The following is a 23,911-nucleotide window of genomic DNA, read 5'->3' as shown; positions in this document are numbered from 1 at the left end:
GATTGACCAAACTGAGACAAATCACTTCTCAGGATCAGAGTTGAAAGTGATGCAGTGGTTTTTCTTTTCACACTTTTTTTTTTCTTTTATTTTTTTCATGAACAAAAATGAAATTCCTTCACACATGTCATTTCTTGTTTTCACATCAAATGATGTACAAAATATTTCTTTTTTCAACTACTTACACAGTATGTTTAGTCCCAGTCCATGCATTCCATAAAATTACAAATGTGCACACAATCTACTGCAACCTTTAAACATGTTTATAAAACTCTTGATTTTTACAGAAAATTTGAACGCATACAACAGCAGCCTATAATTTCATTGACCTATACTATAAAAGGAAATTTCGGCATAATTTCTTAGTTCAGTTGGGTTAAATAATTTTACATGTCCTTAATTCTGCAAAATCAAAACATAAAATAGTAGTATGTATAACAAGCATACAATTTTATGTGTGCTTTCATCTTCACACTAGTTCAGTGTCGGAAAATTTCCACTTTCCACACAGTAAATACATCCAGAGGTGAACATTTCAGGGCTCACACCTGTAAATAAAATGGACTGCCCCAGACCCCTTCACAAATTCGTACCAAAGATACCCAAATTAAATGAAGAAAAAAATTAATTAAAAATCAATGATGTAGTTTGGCAAAAAACTGAATAGGTGTAGATATTGAGTATGAATTCCTCTACAAACTGCATTTTGGTTGGAAGATGAAAGCTTTTCTGATGGAATTTGAGGGGACTATATTTCATTGGGTACGTGTACGGAAAATAGGTGATTTTTTGAGTGACAAGAACTCGTAGTCTGGCTTTGCGGACCCCTGGACAGAATTAGAGCAGAACAACCCAACCTGGCAATCTGATGGATGAAAGGTAATATCTCACTTATTCAGGTTAGTGAAGATGAAATACCTCATTTCTCCCAGCTATTTTATAGAATTTTTTGAAATTTGAATTTTAACACACGTCTCTATGGGGAATTATTTACCCGTGTGAGCCCTATAGAGAATGCACACAATACATGCAAGTCTATGGGAAGTATTCATCACATACAAGCTCTGCTGGTTTATGTTGATCTTGTACTGTGTCAGATCTCTCTTCCTCCCTCCCCCTTCTTCTCCCTACTCCCCCCCCCCCCCTCCCTCTACCTCTCTCCTCTACCCCCCCCCCCCCTCCCCCCCCCCCTCCCCCCCCCCCCAACTCTATCTAGATCTTAGTAAATAGCAGTCATCAATATCACACAACTTTGAATGACTTCTTGTATTGTGTATCTTGTATTGTGTCAGATCTCTTCCTCCCTCCCCCTTCTGCTCCCTACCCCCCCCCCTCTGATCCCTCTACCTCTCTCCTCTAACTCCCCCCCCCCCACTCTTCCTTGCTACAATTTCTTTTCTTAATATTATGTTCTTGTGGTACTAGATCTTAGTAAATAGCAGTCATCAATATCACACAACTTTGAATGACTTCTTGTATTGTGTATCTTGTATTGTGTCAGATCTCTTCCTCCCTCCCCTTCCCCTCCCTACCCCCCTCTCTCTACCTCTCTCCTCTACTCCCCCCCCCCCCCCTCCTCAACTCTGCCTTTCTACTATTTCTTTTCTTAATATTATGTTCTTGTCACTAGATCTTAGTACATAACAGTCAGTCATCAGTATCACACAACTTTGAATGACTGTGTTATTTTTATGTATTTCTTTGTTTTGGCTACCACTGAAACAGCTCAAAATACATAAAGTTAGTCTGTTTGACAAAACAAAGTCTTATCAAGTACTTTGTAGGCTATAAGGTGATGATGACACACCCACAATCAAGGATAACTGCCTGGATCTATGTATTCATCTTATGAAGAACTGATAAAAACTGCAAGATTTGTTTTAAAAAAACCCTAAAGGGCATGATTTTCTAAAAGTGTCCCTTTGAGAAGCTTTATAATCCTTGAAAGTGTAATTTCTCATATGATGTAGGGGCAAATATCATAAAAAACACATTCATGACGTTTAAAAGTCAAATAAGAAATATGACCTCCACTATAGGGCTCACACCTGTAAATAAAATGGACTGTCCCAGACCCCTTCACAAATTCGTACCAAAGATTCCAAAATAAATGAAGAAAAAAATTAATTAAAAATCAATGATGTAGTTTGGCAAAAAACTGAATAGCTGTAGATATTGAGTATAAATTCCTCTACACACTGCATTTTGGTTGGAAGATGAAAGCTTTTCTGATGGAATTTGAGGGGACTATATTTCATTGGGTACGTGTATAGGTGATTTTTTGAGTGACAAGAACTCGTAGTCTGGCTTTGCGGACCCCTGGACAGAATTAGAGCAGAACAACCCAACCTGGCAATCTGATGGATGAAAGGTAATATCTCACTTATTCAGGTTAGTGAAGATGAAATACCTCATTTCTCCCAGCTATTTTACAGAATTTTTTGAAATTTGAATTTTAACACACGTCTCTATGGGGAATTATTTACCCGTGTGAGCCCTTCAGTACAGCTTAAGAACTTTAACACGACTGCAGATGTCTACACACTTCTTACACCTTACACCCTACACCAGTCTGGTGTTCCAAAAGAGGAACTGTGTGTATTTTATTACCTTGGCTCGTGTTGAGATGTGTAGCCCCTGAGTGATGACCGATGAATTCTCCACCTTCTCAACAACAGTCACTTCCCTCATCGGAATGACCACTTGCACAAGGTTCTTGACCTTTAGAAACGTAATGGTGAAAGCAAATTCAAATGCACATCAGAAACATGAATTACATCATCACAGAAGATAATTCAGAAAAAAACTGATCTACCACACTGGCCAATAAGATCACTCCCTTGTCGATACCGGCAGAGTCTAGCTGCAGCGCTAAATCCAAATCTTCGAAAATGCTTCTGTTCCGTTGAAAGTCGGGAAATCATGGCCCAGAAAAACATGAATTTCTTGCCATTCCTTTGATCATTTCGCTTTGAAATTTTGGCACATGATAGATGAAACACTAGACTACAACATTATGCCAAAAACAGAAATTCATCGGTTTTGACCGATTTTGATGATCTTACTTCAAACTCAATTTTTTTCGGCTCAGCCTTCAGATCCTTTTGTTCGGATCTTTTTGTCATGGCAGGTCACATACACTGTATGGTGTAACCAAAGGTGAAATGTAAGATAACTGTAAAAGCTTTTATTTTCAAAAGGATTTAATCTTCACGGATTTTGCAAATCACTGTTGGGTGGCAAATGTAACAAGACACAAAATTATTGTGGACAGACAGGCATTAGCACACTTACGATAACCTCAGGTTCAAATCAAAAAATATCTCACAAAAATGTCTGTGACCTCCTCATTTGCAAAAATATCTGTAAGTGCAAATAACAGCTTTTACAGTAGTAAAGTAAACTAGCACACTTTTCTTGTTTTTTGTTTCTTTTGAGGAAAGTGTCTGTTGTCCTCATGAATGGCTCACCCGACTTGCAAAGCAGATGTAGTTCCTGGAGAGGTACATGATTCCAGAGATCTGGGTCTTGTTGTACGGAGCCCAGAGTGAGCAGGGAATGTTTCCATCCAACTTCTCCTGGACTGGAAGCCTGAAAACCCTCCTGTAAAATATGAATCATAATTCAGTTAAATCAATCCTTGAGTATAACAGTTAATAATTAATCTTTACAAATGAACCTCAATCATACCCATTTAATAATTTGACCTATTACTAAGCATCTTTAATGGATCTATTCCTGAATTTATCAAGCTATTCTTTGAATTTATGAAATTACAAAATGAATCCTATTATTTATCAACTACTTGTAATGAATCATTAGAGAGTACACCAATCATAGACACATACTAATAATATACAACTTGTAAAATGTACAGAAATCAACCAATTAATATGACATTTATCTGACATGTAGTTTGAAAATTAATAACAACAATGATGAGATCATGATATTAAACTGAATTTGAGCATGCTCTATAAACACATTCTCTCCACGACTTATACCAACTTACAAAGCAAGGCATAATTCATTCAAAAGTTATCAGAGTTGAAAGTGAAGAGCATGTAAAGGGTTTTTCAAAATGAAAAGGGGCCTCTGCAGCATAACAAATCAAGTTATTCTACATTAAAGTGTTCTAAAACACCTCATAAACCAAAATTTCCCATTTGTTTTATGACTCAAAACTTTAGGAGAGAGTAGAAGAACTGCTTGTTCAGAAAATATGAAAAACTCAAGACTGACTAGGTTGACTCATTTTAACCTAATTCAGGTCCTCACATACAATCACGTCATGCAACTTTTCGTTGGTTTGTGATGCACGGTCACGAATGGCAACAGAAAGGGGAAAACATCCCTTTTAGAGAATGATTGCATATATGCCTTTTTTTTTTAATACTTTTTTTGGATGCAGCTTTCCATAGACATGATGAAGGTCAGAAGGTCAATGTCCTCACTCACCTGTAAGCTTCACTGCGTGCCCTGGCGTCCAGATCTCTCTTGAGGGATGATACCTTCCTTGGTGCTTTCTTCCTGTACTCACAAATCGATAAACACCAAGGTGTTAAAAGCATACATGTTATACACTTTTATAATCAGGTCATCAAGTCTATATACCTACATGTACGTGCACCTAGCACATCTGTTACACCATGTGCTGAGGGATGAACTTTTTCTGGTGCTTTCTTTCTGCAGTCACAGATAGAAACAAATAAACACTTTGGATTTTAACACTGCATTTTTTCAAGGTCATCAAGTCTACACACTCACGTACCAAATTCTTCACACCATATGCAGCACCAATGATCATTCAGTTTATAGTACAAATGTACATACTACACATAACACTAACATAGTAAAAGCATAGAAGCTCATTGATACTTGAACAGTGAATACCACTGGAAACCACAGCTACAGATATGAGTGTACAAATGTACACAGCATGACTGTTGAAGGTTAGGTACACCATCTTTCAGCCTACCTGCATGTCACAGTCAAAAGTAGAGTGCATAAAAGTAAAAAAACGGGCTGTTTGCCTTTTCAAATTTTCTGTGTTTAACTGAATTGAAGATTAAAGCAAAGCAACATAAACATCTAGTGTTATAGTGAAAGCAGGCATTTACATTTACAAAATACAAAATACAGAAGAAAAAAACTCACTGAACTCTTCAATCTCCTTTCATGACTGCATCATTTAATGGAGGTGTTTGATATCACTGTCATTTGTGACACTTGCAGGTTACATGTGGTACCATGGCAACCACTATTAAGTAATCGCAATCAATCCATCGTTTCTTAGCACAGCTAAAAGACATACAATCATCACAAAACCTCTCCACAAAATAGAGCCCCTGATATATAAAGAACAACCAAAAATATGAAACATAACCCAGTAGAGGAGAAGACCCCATGTTTAGCACGGGTATCGGGCAATTACCCCCTGGCCAATTACCCCGGACCCTTCCCCTGGCCCTACTCCTAATCCTAATCCTGAACCTTATCCTAACCCTAACCCAAACTCTGAAACCTAAACCTACCCCTAACCCTAATCTTTGCTCTAAACCTAACCCTAACCCTAGTTTTTGCTCTAAACCTAACCCTCTAATCCTAATCTTTGCTCTAATCTTACCACTAGCCAGTATTTAGCCGGAGGGAGTAATTACCTTCTGGGGGTAATTGCTTGGATACGATTTAGTACTACATGTCATATGTTATGTAATCCGAACAATAGAGGGCAGTGTTCCTCACTTGATCTTGGCCCGGTCGGGGAGGTTGAAGTCCTCGGCAAAGCCTTCCTCGGACAGGAGCTGCCTCATGGCCATGTTGGCCAGCTGCTGCATCAGCCGGAAGGTGTCCTCTGGGTGGACGAACATGGAGAAGTAGAACTTGCCCTCCCGCGTCGTCACCCGGATGCTCTCCGGAAACAGGACCGAGTTGCTCCTCTCCAGGTGCTGGGGAAGGGGAAGGGGAAAGAGAGTGGAAGATGGGAGCAGGTTGTTATAGCAACCATGCATCACTACATCTGTTCGCATTTGAATATTCTAGCATGTGCATTGTGACTTTCATAAAGCTGCTGTTTTGCTGATGCAAATACTAGCAGTGATGGGGATTTATTATTAACTAACCTGAACTGGGCATAAGCAATTTAATTGTTTCTTGAAAATCTTAGTATGAGAAGTTGTCACATTTGAAATAATTAATATTCTTCTTCTTATACCTACTGATTAACATCAACACCATCATCATCATCACCATCATTTACTATCAATATCAGGCCGATTGATGTCCTCTGATGTACGTTTTAACGAGACTGAATCACGGATGGATACAACACACAAAAGCATATCAAAGCCTGTCCTTTCCAATAATATACACAGCTCTATGCATACAGAGTGGTTCACTTTCTATTCTAAACAAAGACTATTAAGAATTTCAGGGGAAAGTAAAGTTACCGTGACATCAGTCCATCGGATCTGGAGGCGGGATTCCGTTCCCATGAGAAAGGAGTAGAAGGACAGGTGGTTGACGCTGAGGTAGAGCCAGCCCTGACGAGGGACCCGCCCCTTCCAGTAGCTACAGGAATAGTCTTTGGGTGAAAGGGGGGGGGGGATAGGAATGGACAAAAACCTTACATGAAAATACAGTTGGGACTAGCTACTCACAGGATTATCTTCTGTCATATTTTGTGTGCATCTTAATTTTGCCAATTTCGCGGCAGCCAAGATTCAAGAAAGTTTTTGTCCACCTTATCATGCACTGGATGCCAGAGGCAATTTGCAAAAATTTTATGCTGCGAATATTTCTTGCTTTGCAGTAGACTCTACATGTTCCATAAATGTATGAGTTGTAAGTTGCAGTACCATACAGCAAGATGCAAACTTTTCTCTAACTCTTATTGTCACGACTGACCTTTTCCATAGCTGCCAAGAAATTATCTGGCACAGTTTACGACGGCTGAAAGAATATAAAAGCCTTCATCAACACGATAACTTATAGATGGGACGGAGTGTTAACCCTTTGAGGACGAGTCCCGAGTATACTCGAGCAAGTGTCTATGGGAAATGCATGTTGTAGCAAAGTCAGCCCATCCTCAACGGGTTAAGGAAGGATTCATTAGTGAAATAAACAGGGATAAGGAGGCTATTAATTTTCCTTTGACAATTCCTTCTGTACTATTCTGCATGTTTCTGCTACAGACCTCTAATGCCACTTGCAATGAGAAGCACAGGTTAGTTTACATAGATTTCTCCTTTAAACTATCTCCATGGTAACCCCTCCCACTGGCTCCCTGACATTCAGGGAAAACTCACAGTTGACGAGTTTCTCATCTTCCGGCACCGTGAAGAGTCTTCTCCACTTGTCAGAGGCAGCCTTGAATTTCTTGCTCTCCTCATCTGCACACATGAAAAGATTGCATACAACATCAAAGAATTGCCAATTTGTGTTTCATATCTCACAAGTTCAAGAAAAAAAATCATGACTTTCTTAGTTTTGATCATAATTTGCTCAAAACTTTTACTTGTCTTCTTCCAGTAATTTTTCTGCTTCTATTCACATAAACTAATTTTCAGGGTGGAATTCCCCTTTAACCATAAGTATAAGATTCCTTATAAGACTCCTTGGGACATAATTCCTCTACACCGCTCTTACCTTGCTGTTTTGTTCATCAAGCTACTCTATGTAAGGTGAAAGCTTAATATATTACATTCATAGAAAATGTTTTTAATTCATTTTCAATCTATAGACAAACATCAACACAAACACATGCACATCCTGTACAACAAGGAATGTTCATGTGTATTTTAATTTCGCGAAAGCCAAGATTCGCGAAAGTAGAATGCACGCAAAAGTTCTTGTCTACACTATATCCAATGAATGTTAGAGGTAACTCACGAATATTTCATGCTGCAAAAAATGCCATTGGCTCCAATTCCCGAAAATTTCATGCCGCAAAAATATTGTGCTTTACAGTATCACAGAATGTAAGCGTCCGCAAGGATACTCAAAGGAGAAGTGAAGACAAACAAACAAACAAACAAACAAACATAGGAGGAAAGCTCACCTTGCTTGCTCTCTGCTGCTGCTGTTTCCACATTGGCCACCAGACTCTCAATCTTACACTTGACAAACTCTGTGATGTCATCCTCGGCTTCAAAGTGATCTGTAAAGTGTGATACCAATTCAAAGAGACAATGATTCATGTATGTATCATAATTTTCATCATTCACTGAAAGTACTTATTTTGGTCGTAGAATTTAAAAAGCACCTTAATTGCTAAATTTTGTATCATACTTAACCCGTTGAGGACAAGTCCCGAGTATACTCAGGCAGTGGTATCTAATATGGGAAATGCGTGTTGTAGCAAAATTAGTCCATCCTCAACGTGTTAACTTAGCAATGAAATTTTAGAGTGAAGTTTTTATTTCTCGATCTGTATTTCCTTCTGTATACATCGTAGGTTCATATTTAATGAATTCAACTAGTTCCATCTCATACTGTAAAACGAGGAATGTTCGCGTGCATTTTAATTTCGTGAATTTCGCGAGAGCCAAGATTCGCAATATTAAAATGCATGTGAAAGTTCTTGTCTACACTATAAGCATTGAATGTTAGAGGCAACGCGCGAAAATTTCATGCCACGAAAAAGGCCGTCGGCTCCAATTCGCGAAAATTCCATGCCGTGAAAATATCGTGTTTTACAGTATTTTTCCAATATGAGATATGAAGTGAAAGTCAGAGTTGCCAATTTGATGAGCACATGAAGATAATTTCTGCACCAAAGTTTCTGCAGGATTTAGTGAGTTGATACATTACCTAGAGTCTGCATCAAATTCTGTTCAATCCATTCCCAGTGTTTCAAAATGTCCTTCTTGTGAAGAGCAGTTGCCACGGCTACGAGAGAAGAAAGAGAGCCACAAAAATATGAAGTAAGAAATTTGTAACCTTCAATGCCAACACACACTTACTAGTACTGCACATCACAACGCTCAAAGAGCTAGTCAATCAGAGAAACAAAAAGGAAAAAAAAATATCCCATTCCAAAAATTGAAATATCTCAAGGTTTATCTACATGTATGTGAGGGAATCACACAATACCCTAATACAAGGATGATAAGGTTTGAATCCAGTGAAGAAACCACACATCAATTAGGCAAAAAGTGGTTATTTGCAAACTGGTGAAACCATACAAATGTACAAAGATGCCCACATTGATGTTGCAATTCAATAATTATGGGTCTCCATGGAGATGAATCCTGTGAACAAGTGAAGCTTCCAAGGACAGTCAAGAAGCAAGGCCGAACTAAGTATTCACACAAGTCTAAAAATAACAGCTTTCAAAAATTTAATTTTCTCATTTTAAGGAGAAAACGGATAAATCTTATTTGTGAGGACAAATATCTATCAGTTATTGTTGTGATCTGTCTCAGATGCAAAAATTGGTTTATCTTGATTTGTATGGTTTTTTTTTTTTTTAACCTCACAATAATTTTGCCTCCTGCAGTGTGTGTGTATTGCACAGTGAACAAAATGTTCTAGTTCTTTGCCTTCTACACAGATTTCAAGAAAGCAATTTATTCCAACAAAGATGCTGTCTCCATGGAATAGAAATACTACAAAACACTGTAACTCAATTCACTCTGTGCTATAGTCCCCCCCCCCCTTCAATACATAACAGATGAAGCTGTAGCTTTGAGCTTTAAATTTTAAGAGGAAAACAAAGCAAGCTCTCTTACTTACAATACAATGAGAGTACATGTTTCAAAAAATGGTAGCAGGAATAAGTAATACTGTTAGTTCAATCTGAGGAGAAAAGCTTTCAGTCAAAAAGCACTCCAAAAGCTCAGACCTCCACCACGCAGCTAATTTTCACCAATATACATTGTACACATGAATGCTCAAATTGGCCCTATTTCTCATATACAATGATAATAAATCCTGTCTAGTGTCTCTACCTTAAATTCTTGATGCGTGTCGAGTACACACATACCAATAGTGTGCGTATGTGCACCTCAAACATGAACAGCTGGAATTCCATCATTTGTTGGTCCTATTTCCCAATGATAATCCTTCACAAAAGTCATAACAAAAATAAAAGTCCTGGCACTAGACTGCCATCAAGATCACTACCACAATTTTATCATTACAGTTCGACCTCGTTTATCCGGCCTCCTTTTATCCGGACACGTTCACGCAGTGAAGGACTTTTTTTTTTCATCCAAAAATTGAGAAAAAACAGTGACTTTCATGGATCTATTTCACTAATTTCATAAGATGTGCATGACAGGTTTCTCAATATCTAATGAGGTAAAACATGTATGATTTTCACATAAAGATATACTTTGTGAAGAAGGGACTACAACTTTGCGCAGACTAGCATAGATTACACCACCGTTGCGGGGTACGCTACCTGCCTAGCTGCCAGTGCACTGGGACGGCAGCTTGGACGGCAGCTATATACATTAACATTGTGTCTCCCATATCCGGCCAATTCGCTTATCCAGATGAGCACCGGTCCCAACATGGCCGGATAATCGAGGTCGAACTGTATTTCTTACTTGTGTCATTATCAATTTTTCCTGAAAATGTGATCGAAATCCATTCACACAACTTTTTGAGTTATTTTGCAAACGGACAGACAAACCGACACTGACAAAAACCGAATCTCCTTGGCAACGGTAAAAATCATTTTTTAAAGAATGATGAAAGCACTGAAGCACCACTCACTGTGGTAAAGTTCTGAGCTCGGCGTCTGGTGAAGGATGCGATATGGGGCGGACTTGTTGTCGAGAACCGAGTCCAGTGTCCCGATGACCAGAGATGTCAGGCCGCCCCCGCCATGACCTTTGCGCCGCTGGAGGGCAAAGTACGGGTTGGCTCGCTCCGTAATCCTAGAGAGAGGAGGCATTGATGTAAAAACAGATTATATTTTACTGGAAGGGGTGGAGTTGCATTGCCTGGGCATAATACTAGATAAAAGTTTTTAAAAAAAAGAAATCACACTTTTGATCTTTAATAACTCAAAAAATATACATCACGCAATACTGAAATTGACATGGTGTACAACTGAAATATCTAGTACCTCTGTTATCATTGTAATAATAATAATAGTACCGGTAGTATTTTTCAAAAATATAATTCTATAGAGGGGGTAGAGTAGAACTGTCTGGGCATTATGCTAGGTGCTTTTAGAAAAATACACTTTTGATCTCAAAACCAATGTAGCTCAAAAGCTATACATCAGCTAATATAAAAATTGATATGGTGTATAGTTTAAATATCTAGTACCTCTGGTATTATCATAAGGATAGTGCTTAATAGTAGAAGTAGTGTAGCAGTTAGTAGAAGTAGCAGTAGTAGTAGTAAAAGTAGCAGTATTATCATTATCATTATTATCATCACTATCATTTCATAATGCATCAAGATATCATCATCATCATCATCAATACTGTTAACATGTATCATCATCATCACTATTGGTAGCAACACTCTACAATGGAAACTCATTACATCACAAATTGTAAATACAGCACATGACATCACAAATAGAAGTTACAGATCAATATTCCCATGTCCTGTTCACTTTCCATTCATTTTCCATGTATGACTGGTTTATGTCTAGGCTACATTCAGTGGAAGTTACCTTGTACAGGACTAATCCACAGCTGGCAAGACTGCATTACCTGACATTATAAAGTGATGAAGCAGATCCTAATCGCACGATTAGTTGAGAGTATACACATGACCATGCATTTATTGTGCCTTTGAACACATAATTTTGCTTATGACTGTTAGCAAAGTATCATATCATTATAATACATTGTCATAACTATTATTATTGTTATTATTATTATTATTATTATTATTATTATTATTATCATCATTTTTTTATTGTTATAAATTATCATAATACTGGTCAAATTTATTTGAAAACTACCTTTTTCAATTCTTCACTTGCAGTTCCCACAAATGGGTCAGAAAGCTTTGATTTTCATGTAGATCGCTTTGGGCACAATTTTTATTTAGGCCTAATTACACAATGCAATGAACACTCTAAGATGATTTATAAAACTACACTTTGTCATTTGTTGAGCCAATATGGTGAAACCCATAGACCTTATGCATATGACGTCACACGGTCCTACTAACTGAAGGGCGCCCTCCCTCAGAGGGCAAGCGATGCGTTGCTAGAGCGTGCTTTTACACGCGAGGCAATGGGCATTTACACACAACATCGGTGTTTCTTTTGCTGTCTTTTCTATTGCATGTAATCTACAGCCCTAGATCGGGAAATTCAAGCTTGTATAGCAAAATCGACATTTGATGTATGCATTGCACTCACCAGGTTAATGATATATCCAACATTTTGGCACAATTTTCATGAAAAAAGATGCAACTACCAGCGGTCGTAACTCACTCATCAACCTACGAATCCGTTAGCCAATCACATGCGAGGTAGATTTCTACGTGTTTTTTACTAAAACACGTACATCGCATGTGATTGGCTAATGAAATTCAAAATGGCGACATACATTCAGCGAACGGCGATGTTGCGCTATGGATACAAATTTCTGCGATATAACCTAGGAATTCTGTAGTTACTGTGAGTATTTCGATTGCACAATGTGAGAAAATTACCCACATATTGCTGCATAATGTGTCATGTCATGTCAAACTTGTTTGATGGTAAAAAAAACCTGCCACTAGCCTGGGGACTGGCGGCGAGTAAGGCGATTGCCGCTAGCGCGCATAGGAAAAGCACATAACTAGCTGCACGCCTCTGCGATGTCAAGGACTTCGCTTGCCCTCTAAGATGGCGTCGCGAGAGGTTGTCAAGCGAGTGATGACGTCAATGCATAAGGTCTATTAGCCATTGTTCTATGGATTTCATGCTGCAGTTCTAAACAAAGACTGATCATCATTCATAAATACAGAAATGGCAGTCAATTCTTAAAAAACTGAACAAATTTATTTATTTTTTTTTGTTGTTGTTTTTACGGGGGTACTAATTCAGCATCCTTCAATGACTTCCAGAAGTTCTCATTGACAACAATGAAAGAATAAGGCTACAAACATTTAATTTTAAAGTAAACCATGAACCACCTGTTTTAGTTGTACACCTCTAAATTTCTAATAAATTTAATACTTTTTTGTCTAGGTTCTACTAGTTTTAATACCATGTTTACATGTAAATTTACTCATCAGTAGTTGCAGTGTATGAAGTGAATTGAAAGTAGCGTGTCTGAAAAGATATGGTTATGTTTCTAGTAATAGTGGTGAACGTGGAAAGTTATTCTCTGGTTTCATTTAGCATAAGCGCCCGATATGGTTATCCTGAATCGATCAAGGAAGAGGTCTTTAAACTGGCAAGGTCAAAACAAAGTCATTAATCACCCAAAGCAAACAAAGCCAAAGGAACTGGGTTAGCGTTTAACAAATAAATACTGAATAGAACGGAAATTGCCATCTAAAATCACATAAACCTCAATGATGCCGTTGTGTTAGTAGATGGCACTTGGTGTTTCGTCAAACCCAATGTAGAAATGTAAACGAACAATCGACACGGAGGCTTGATTACAATGTAACGCATCAAATTACAATACAAAGTGTTGATACCGGTAGCGCAAGTATGGAAAGTTCTGTGTAGGCACTGTAAAACTACAACAGTCTACCATAACACCAATATTGTCGTGTGGGACTGCAATATGTCTTCCGTTATCAGTTCCCCATCATATGAACGGAACTACGTTTGAAGCAACATTTCGACCATATACGTGTATATTACTCACCAGAGAGCATTCGCTATTAGCACTTCTTCTGGGCGCACCCACATACTGTCAAAATAATGACATCTGAGACGAAAACAAAGGGAACATTTGGTGAGGGTCCAAAGTATTGATGTGGAAGTGGCACCAAAACATCGACGTCACTTCCAATGCACTGGCCTTTTCGCGATAATGTGATCTTCATCAAGGCGGAATATATTTTTTACTCTCTCCCACTGTCGGTTAGAACTGTTATTCTCCTCAAAATGTTTATTCATATATTAACGACTGACTAATAAGAGATATATGTTGTAATGAGAACGTATGACTGTAAAATATGACCAGATTTGGCATAAATGCTCGATTATTTTGCATTGATACGAGGCTAAGAAAAAGTTTTCCAGGACACTGAATGTGAAGGCCATGGTACCGAGTGTAATTTGGAAGAGAGGTAGCAATCAATTCGTGTTTTCCCTGTCTTTATCTAGCGCCATCACTCGCTTGTTTTTATGGTTCATTCATTGTTGAGGTAGTGTGTAATTTTCATACCTTATTTTGATATTTCTTCATTCATACAGGATTTTCTGGTATCTTTGTAAATATATCATATGTGTTTGCATCATTACGTATTCAACTCAGCTAGGAAACTAAAACTACATACTTAGGATTGGCAGTCCATTGTGTTTTCTATTGTGATACAATTTTTTTTTAGCTCCCCCATAATTTATTTATCAATCCATCGATCCTTTTGCATTTTCTTGTCATTGTATTTCTCTTCATTTTCCAACTTTGAAATTCCCTACCTTTCGATCGTTTCTAATAGTCCTTCATTTTGCAGCTGAATAGGTCATACGAAACGATTGTTTAGAAAAAAAATAAGAGATGAAATGTTCCACTCCTTTCTTTCGCTTCTCTGTGTTATGATATTGTGTGTTTTGTTCTTGTTGTTTGTTTTTTTTTCTTTTTGGTCAAGAAACTTTGATGAGTTTGTGTTAAGTAGGGTGATTTGTGTCAAAGTCACGTGACTGTGTAGAAATCGTGTTTTATTTTTGGTTGGAAAAAATCTGCCAAAAGGATAAACACCCATTCGTTGTTTTATATCATCATTTTTTCACATATTTATGTTGCCAATGTTTATCTTTTGCAATTTTGTTATTTCCAAATGTATGTTTTTCATTCTTAATGTCACTACAATTATTTTCTGTTACTTGTTCGTCTTCTTTTAAAGTACAGTAGCAGATAACTCATTATCATCATCATCATCATCGTAGTCGTCGTCATCATCATCATCCTCATCACCATCTTCTTCTTCATTACTATCATCACCATGGCTACCATCATCAGTGTTATAAATGGCTCATCTGCATTCGACGTCATTCTCATTATGATCGATCATGATCGCGATACTTATCATCAGCATTGCCATTGTGTTTATCTCAATATTTTCTTTGCATCAGAAACATAACTACATCCGCCTTCTTCTCAGCTGCATTCTGTTACGGGCAATAGTTTTAAAGTCATCTTAAGATCAATTACCATTAGCATTATCATCATCATCATCATCATCATCATCATCATCATCACGATCATCATCATCATCACGATCATCATCATCATTATCATCATCATCATTGTCATCATGCACTCTTACCATTATCATCTTTAACTATCGTCGTCTCTATCATCATTAACCACCATATCCACAATCATCTTAACCATCACCGTAATCAATTTGATTACAATCCCGCATTAATATAATTCATCATTGTTATGTCATTTGGGGACAGACAATAAAAAGTAAGTAATTTCATTTTTTATTTTTTACACCCTGCTGTAATTGATGATCCTATCCAAGTATGAATACACCTGAACGATTTGTAAATCAGCCCGAGATCACAAGAACCAAAACCAACTGGTAGTTTACCCTTCCATGCACCCATGCCAATAGATTCTACTGCACTGTTTGGCTTGGTCTTGTATTCGTATCACAAAGAGGCTGTTTAGAATAATATGCACACTTCAGAGTATGTATAATGTAACTATCGCTAGTTAAGATAGAACCGTTTGAATAGGCCGAACTATGTCTTGAGTTTGAGGTTCGAGCTTCTATGTTCATTTTACGTGACGGCCAATAAAGTATTCAATGCATACAAGCAACCAACCAACCAACTGGTCATTAAAGCACGTCCTTGCCAAGCGATAGATCAGTATGAGCAATGTACTGACCCGGCGACCTTTAAGTTTAGGAGTCCGTGATGTTTAATAAGCTATGTACATTTAATAAGTTATGTACGGCCTATAGCCCCATCCATGATATCCTTCGATATTAGATATAATGTTATGATTAGCTCTCTCTTTTATCTATCTATTTTTGTTAAATATAGGATTTTCTCTATGCCTCATTTACGATGATGTTTGTTTGAAAAAGGATAATAACTGGCTTTTCGCCAAACGGTTTTGGTTTTGTTTACGCAGTACGATATATCTGTACCAAGAGCGCTATCGGTGTCGTATGTCATAATTATTGTTGTGATATCTTTGCCCAAACGATGCATGTAGTGTATGCCGTGCCAAAGTCAGAATGTAATGCTATGCGTTGATACTTTACTTTGCCATAAATATCTGACATTCAAAGTAAACATCTATATTGATCTCAGAGTTTGGTAATTGAGATGATCGATATGATGTATAACTGTGTATTCTTGTTCCATCGGGGTTTTATATATATATATATATTCCTTATTTGACCTGTGTCGACCTATGCCAAAGATTTAATGACAATCTGATTTAGAGTCTGGACTGAACGCTGTGTCGTCTGTCAGTGGGAAGAAATGAATGAAGTAAGGAATAAGAAGTGGAGGAATCAATGAATAAAGTGTATAGAAATAGATAGATGGATGGATAGAGGGAATGTATGGATGAGCAGAGTAATGAACGCATGACTACAGATAATAAAGATATTAGTTTCTGTTTCTTTCTTTCTTTCTTTCTTTCTTTCTTTCTTTCTTTCTTTCTTTCTTTCTTTGTCTTCAATTTTCGTTACCCAAATCAACTAGATCGTGGAGTTCACTAAGTGAAGATGGTGCACATAGTCTTCCACCGCAAAGACAACAACAAAAGAAGCCAGCCAATATAGATGGAGATACGGACCCGCATCGAGAAAAGCGTCCAGAGAAAACCCAATCCACTAACTTGCACTTCTACCTTTACTTTGCCAGAAAGAAACACTTAGAGGAAGATTCTTGAAATTGGAGAAAGCACACCCGTTGAACATGATCATATAAAAACATTTTATTTCAAAACGTTGCGCGGGTTCTTTTAAGGAATAACATTACATATAATGACTTTCTTTGGTCAACGTTTGTGGTGCATATGCTTACTTTTAGCCACCATTGCAAAGTGTAATATTACCTCTACTCATTCGTTCATGATTATAAGATTATTTTGTTTTACATTTTATGGTTTGTATTCGTTAGCAAATGTATATTTTGTGTTTGTATCACTTTTATTGGAAGGTCATGAAGTCATGATTGAATTGAATTGAATTAAATTGACTGATTTGATTTGCACTGAATTAATATGAATTGAATTGAATTGAATTGAATTGAATTGAATTGAATCGAACTGAATTGAAATGAAATCAAATTGAATCGAACTGAATTGAAATGAAATTAATTGAATTTAATGATTTTGTCGTCACAACCGAAAGTAATTGCACATACTTAGTACCGTAACCGACTGCCACTTCTATACGAGAGAGCACAGCTTCCAAGTTTGGATATCAATTTTCGCGCTTTTGTCTGAATGTGACAGCGATTGTTCGACATGACGCGAGTTCTGCTTGTAAGTGTACCCTTTAATCAGGATATGTAGCAGTCTTAACGAACTCGTGTCTCGCAAACGGAAGTGAGGCTGTCGGCTCCTCCGACGCGACGCAACAAGGAAACTCATGGAACAGCGAAATGTGCCTGAAGGTCACGGCGTGTATAACAAGAGTGGTGACATGATATGCACACAAATTAATCTGCGATGATTGCTTTGATATTATGCAACACGCCTCAAGGTCAGAACGAAATCAGCTAAGCCAAATCACGTGTCACGGAAAAGGGAGAGTCATTCCTATCGGCCTTTACATGACATTTCCTGCCATGAAGAAATTCTGGGGTATATTTCCCCCTCAGATTAAAAACATTACGAAAAAAGTGTAAAAAAGATTTTGCTTATAGGCCTATATATCGTTCACTACGATATACTAGTAGTCAATAATCCACTCATTCCAATCGCCTAATGAGACGCTGCGATTCATGCGTGCTCTTTCTTATACGGGTCGACTGCGTTGAAATGTGATTTCATTGTACCATGTCGTTTTAATATACAACTGACTAAAATGCGATAATTACCCCTACTGGTGAATGGAAGCATCCCGCACGGTACGAGGGCAGCCCATGGTTTAGCTATAGGAACAATGCAGTTGGGCCGTACTCCCTGAATCGAATGCGCACGCGCAACAGACAGGTGTCCGGTCCCACTTGCCGTAAAAGGTAAAATAATAGGCGTTCAGCGAGAGCGGTTGTTTCACCGTCGAATACGCTGGAATACGCACGTTTGCAGCGGAAAAATCTCTCGCTTCGGACCGCGCCCAACTCAACTCGCTAGCTCGCGTACACAGGCAAGGCATTTAGAGCGCTCTGTTCGCACCACACTCGGTAAGGACGCGTGGAATCCGAATCACCGGCAGATTGGAATATAATTTCGTGCAAATAAGCCCTCAACGCTTCCCAATTCCCCCTCAAATCCATTGGAATAACTGAAAACTAGCACCAAGATGGCAGACACCGAACAACAGCCGACAACCGAGGAGCAAACAGCCACCAAGGAGGAGGCCAAGACGGAGGAGCCCGCTCCGGCAGTGGTAGAGAACGGGGAGGCAGAGAAGAAAGAGGAGACGAAGGAGGATGAAAAGAAGGAGGAAGGAGGAGAGGAGAAGAAAGAGGATGGAGGAGAAGCTAATGGAAAGACGGAAGGAGAAGGAGAGGAGAAAGCAGAAGGGGCTGAGAAGGAGGACGCCAACGGTGACGCCAAGCCAGCCGAACCCGCAACGCCCGAGGTGTGCCTCGACGCACCCACGGAGAACCCCCTGACCGACGAAGATTACCAGGAGATGATAAAATTAGATGCTGCCGAGTCGGAGGAGGGATGGGAGAAGATCAAAAAGCACAAGGAGGCCATCGTGTTCAGGAAGGCGGAGAAGAACGGAGCGCCAGTTATCAAGGTAGGCGTGGTCGAAAGTGTCTTCCCCACCAACCCAACCATACCCCCCTCCCCTCCCCTTTTTGCCCTCACGCCAGATAACCCTATCGTCCCATGTTGGATTTGCTTGTTCGTATCTTTGTTGCTGTTGTTTTTTGACGTGCCTGTTCTCTGTGTACATATTGATATCTGCAAACAACGTGCAATTGCGCGTCTGCATCCAGACTCTGCCGAATACATTCTGCTGTTTCTATGATATTCAAGGGACTCGATAAACTGTGATTGTTTGAAGTCAATGCATCGCCCCTCTCCTAAGATCTGACAATCCGTTCGCGGACCGATTGTCCAATCTGAAAGGCACTGCAATGACAGGTTGCAAAGGTCAGAGAGAGCGTGCGTAAAATTGTCCTTTTATCGTTTTCACCTTAAGTCTCTGGATATTGGTTTCGGCTTTCAAGCGCCTCTCGGTCTCATTGGCTCCAAATCGTTGTAGCAGAAGTGAAAGTTTGTTTGGAGAGCATGAAGTGACGTACATTGTCAAATGGGGCACTACCTTTTGACAACGCTATTTAAGCAGTGTGTTAAATCAACGCATGCTAAAGCGGTTTGAGAAAATGACACCGTCTTTCATGAAAATGCAGTTATAATGTAGTTATAGCTCGCGCGCTGAGTGCGTCGTATTAAGTCGGACGAAAATAGCCTCGCTACCAGACTTAAGCCTTCTAAGTACTAATCCAGACCATCTTGTTAAGATTGCGAAGTACCGATTTGGTTAAGTTTATGGGAATTACTTGCCAAACAACTGTCTTCTTCCGTCTTCTGAGTTTGTTTGTTTGTTTGTATGTATGTTTGTTTGTTTGTTTGTTTGCTTGTTTGTTTGTTTATTTATTTATTTATTTGTTTGTTTTTAATAGCTAAGATTAGAGAAGTTACTAGTAAGTATCGGAATTTCAAAAGAAAATGACAACCTGGCTGGAAGCCAGACTAAATGAATGCGAAATGCGCGCACGAACCTCTCAATGCGGGCATCGTGTCTTCACTGTAGACGCAGCCTACAACTGTATGCAACAGGTTTTTCCGATGGGAAATCAGCGCTTCATTTATGTACGAAATTAGGATCGATTCCAATACATGTCGTGCTTGGATGCTAACTCGCCTGTGATGTAAGAATGTCATATATCGTGCACTTCTTTCTCGCTCTCTCTCTCTCTCCTTCCATCTATCTATCTATCTATCTATCTATCTAACTGTCCATCTGTGTAGCTTTCTGTTTATGATAATATATTATAATCATGTCTACATTCGTCTCTATCTATCTATCTATCTATCTATCTATCTATCTATCTATCCATCTACCTAACTCTCCATCTATGTAACTCTATGATGATATATTTATATCTTCGTCTCTATCTATCTATCTATCTATCTATCTATCTATCTATCTATCTATCTATCTATCTATCTATCTATCTACCTATCTATCTGTCTAACTCTCCATCTGTGCTGCTCTACGGTAATATAATATATCTCTTCGTTTCTGTCTATCTCTCACTAACTGCGCGTATATGTGTGCATCTATCCCGTGATAGAAATAATTGAGTGATATCGCATTGATTGCGTCATCCAAAACTCTTTCCACCCGATCCACGATAGCCACGTTGGGGTGATGTCTTAACTGGGAGTGTCAGTGTTAGGGTAGATGCATTCATCAAGGGAGATTGCGCATCATCCGGTAGCTTTAGTGTAATTGACGTTGGATGCGCGGATATTCTCGTTTCACTTTTCTCGTGTTCCTCTTAACCCGCTCTTTCCGAGATTCCGAAATCTGTGCACAGGCTCCACACAATTTGCGTGTAGGGAATGAGATTGCCTTACCTCTGCACAATCATTAAAAGGAAGATAAACCCCAAGAGCAATGTGGATTGAGTGAAAGCAGCAACATTAGTAGAACACATCAGTGAAAGTTTGAGGAAAATCGGACAATCGATGCAAAAGTTATGAATTTTTAAAGTTTTGGTGTTGGAACCGCTGGATGAGGAGACTACTAGAGGATATGACGTATGAGTGGACAACAATACAAAGAAAATATAAAGGAAATTCAACAAAAATTCACTTTTCTAGAATCATGAAAGAGCAATGGACCAACCTCTTTCAGAAAGCAGGTGGAATAATTGCTACCCTTAACATATGTCAATATCAAGTTGATGGAATTTGTAATTTTCATGAAAAATGGATTTTTGTAGAATTTTCTTTATATTTTCTTGGTATTGTTGTCCACTCATACGTCATAACCTCTAGTAGTCTCCTCATCCAGCGGTTCCAACACCAAAACTTTAAAAATTCATAACTTTTGCATCGATTGTCCGATTTTCTTCAAACTTTCACTGATGTGTTCTACTAATGTTGCTGCTTTCACTCAATCCACATTGCTCTTGGGGTTTATCTTCCCTTTAATTTCAAGGTGAACAGTTATAACTTTACTGCGTAATGATTACGGACAAATTAACGTACGTACTGTGCTCCAGCGCCTTGATGAACCCCTCCCAACGCACAGACACACACACACACAGACATGATATGTGTGTGTGTCTGTTTTAGTGTAAATGTGCGAATGTGTGCGTTCATGTCTGTCTGTCTGTCTGTCTGTCTGTGTCACACCTTAGGTTAGGCATGGGTGATTTTGTTATTCCCATGATTACCATGATTACCCAGCTGTAAATTACCATGTGACAGTCACCACTTGCAACACATTCCTGCAGGTATATACTCCAGTATTCTACGAATCACTAATCAGATCTATTCAAATAACCTCCAGAAATAGTCATATGCAGGTACACTATCCTCCGGTCTATTTTACCCTAGAGATCTTCCATTCTAAATTACTCACGACATTTTTCCCTGAAACAGATTAATCACCATACAAGCTTCTCTTATGACTCAACAGTATCCATCCCACTGGCCCCGCATCGCCATGTTCCCTAACTGCACTTTCCGCAACTTTCCTGCATCAATCAAATATCTCTTTCATCGTGGTTCCTCTCCCTCCCTCTCCTCCTCCTCCTCCTCCTCCTCTTCCTCCTCCTCCTCACTCTTTCCTTTCTCCCATCCCTCCTTTTCATCATCAATCCGTTGTCTTTCTTCTTCTCCTCCTCCTCTCTTTCTCTACATTATACCATCGTCTTCCCTTCCAATATCTTCCTATCATTCATGTCTTGTATTCTCCCCTCTTCTATCTCTCTATCTCTCTCAATCTATTTATTTATCTATCTATCCAGCTATCTATCTATCTATCCATCTATCTATCTATCCATCTATCTATCTATCCATCTATCTATCTATCCATCTATCTATCTATCTGTCTTTCGATCTATCTATCTTTGTGTCTATCTTTCTACCTATCTACATCTATGTGTCCATCTTTCTATCTCTCTTTCTATATTTCTATCTATCTTTCTATCTCTCTATATTTCTATCTATCTTTCTATCTCTCTATCTACATCTTTATCTACCTATCTTTCTATCTTTCTCTGTCTCACTGTATTACTGGAGTTATCGTCTTTTATCTTCCTCTTTCTCTCTCTCTCTCTCTCTCTCTCATGTATTATCATTACTCAATCACTTTTAATCTCTTCTTTCATTTTTCATTTTCTTTTCATTCATTTCATTTTATTTCATTTCCGACGAAAGCATACAATATGACAATTACATATAAGTAAAGTACAATGTTACATTTACAAATCCGAGTGAGATTTACATTTCTCTATCCCTCTCTCTCTCTCTCTCTCTCTCTAAGCCTCTCATCACTCCATGATAGCCGTATCAATTTCTTTCACACCTTTCTTCCCTTCTCTCAATCCCTCCATCACTCTATCACTCAATATATGAAGGGTTTGTTTGCAAAAACCGATAAGTCCATATTTGCCGAATGGAGATATTTGCGATTAAAGGTCAAGAAAAATAAAGAGAATAATAAGAAAATTTTTGCTTCTTTTGACCATAACTTCCAAAATGTACCTTTATATGTAGTGACCAATATATCATTTAAAAGGTATTATTTTGTACTTTATGACAGAGACCGTACTTCAAAATTTTCAAAAATGGACTTATCGGTTTTTGCAAACAAACTCTTCATATGTTTCTTCTTCTCCTTCCTCCTCCTTTCTCTGCATCTCTCCATCATTCTTCCTTCTTTTTTTTTTGTCTCCCTTGTAAATCAGTCCACCTCTGTGTCCTACCCTCTCCTTCTCTCTCTCTCTCTCTCTCTCTTTCTCTCTCTCTTTTCATTTGGTGCTATCTCCATATTTCAATCTCCAGTTCCCTTCATTCGCATAAGCATCACCCCATGTTCTTACATCTATTTCCCTCTCTCTCTCTCTCTCTGACACCATAATAATCAATTCAATTCAATTTCTTTATTTCCATCGAACAAAAGGCGATACATGGTATACAAAGTATATACCAGCAAAAAAGTAAAGAAGTATACACACTATAAAGAATAGTACTAAATGTAATTGCGAATGAAACAAGCAACAATTCAATTCAAATTCAACTCAATTCAATTCAGTTCAGTTCAATTCAATTCAATTCAATTCAATTCAGTTCAAATCAGGTCAGGTCAGTTCAATTCAATTCAAATAAGATTTTATTCCAATGGCACCTTTTTGTTGATAGAAGTTCAAATTGAGAAAAAAGTGCGATGCATTACAACAATGATATTATACATAATGCATATGCGAGACTCATATTCAATATAATGTGTTATTGGAAAAAAGAGTGTGATTGGAAAAGAATTCTCCGTCTCTTCCCAATCCATCTCCATCTCTTCCTCTCTGTGTCATCTCATCATCTTTTCCCCTGATTGCATCAATCTCCCTCACCCTCCTCATCCCTCTCTTCTCTCC

At 38.4% G+C, this 23,911-nt stretch overlaps 2 protein-coding genes across 2 annotated transcripts in view; one reads left to right on the top strand and one right to left on the bottom strand.

The window, feature by feature from the left end:
• Nucleotides 1-13,908, bottom strand: part of LOC140226235 (TBC1 domain family member 9B-like) — a 44,495-nt gene extending 30,587 nt beyond the window's left edge. The window contains exons 1-10 of the mRNA XM_072306724.1: nucleotides 13,785-13,908; nucleotides 10,723-10,886; nucleotides 8,812-8,889; nucleotides 8,060-8,158; nucleotides 7,308-7,391; nucleotides 6,450-6,583; nucleotides 5,746-5,948; nucleotides 4,459-4,530; nucleotides 3,471-3,603; nucleotides 2,611-2,721 (exon numbers count right to left, since the gene is read on the bottom strand). Of these exons, the coding sequence (XP_072162825.1) occupies nucleotides 2,611-2,721; nucleotides 3,471-3,603; nucleotides 4,459-4,530; nucleotides 5,746-5,948; nucleotides 6,450-6,583; nucleotides 7,308-7,391; nucleotides 8,060-8,158; nucleotides 8,812-8,889; nucleotides 10,723-10,886; nucleotides 13,785-13,828 (1,122 nt within the window). The 5' untranslated portion in view covers nucleotides 13,829-13,908. The remainder of the gene's footprint in view (nucleotides 1-2,610; nucleotides 2,722-3,470; nucleotides 3,604-4,458; nucleotides 4,531-5,745; nucleotides 5,949-6,449; nucleotides 6,584-7,307; nucleotides 7,392-8,059; nucleotides 8,159-8,811; nucleotides 8,890-10,722; nucleotides 10,887-13,784) is intronic.
• A 4,471-nt stretch (nucleotides 13,909-18,379) lies between these two features.
• The window catches only part of LOC140226544 (uncharacterized), a 106,275-nt gene continuing 100,743 nt past the window's right edge, over nucleotides 18,380-23,911 (top strand). Inside the window, exon 1 of the mRNA XM_072306995.1 lies at nucleotides 18,380-19,032. Within this exon, the coding sequence (XP_072163096.1) occupies nucleotides 18,586-19,032 (447 nt within the window). The 5' untranslated portion in view covers nucleotides 18,380-18,585. The remainder of the gene's footprint in view (nucleotides 19,033-23,911) is intronic.

Source organism: Diadema setosum, chromosome 3 (genome assembly GCF_964275005.1).
Source record: "Diadema setosum chromosome 3, eeDiaSeto1, whole genome shotgun sequence".
NCBI classification, from domain to species: Eukaryota; Metazoa; Echinodermata; class Echinoidea; order Diadematoida; family Diadematidae; genus Diadema; species Diadema setosum.
Note: the sequence above shows the minus strand (reverse complement) of the source record. Positions and strands in the feature narration are given on the sequence as shown.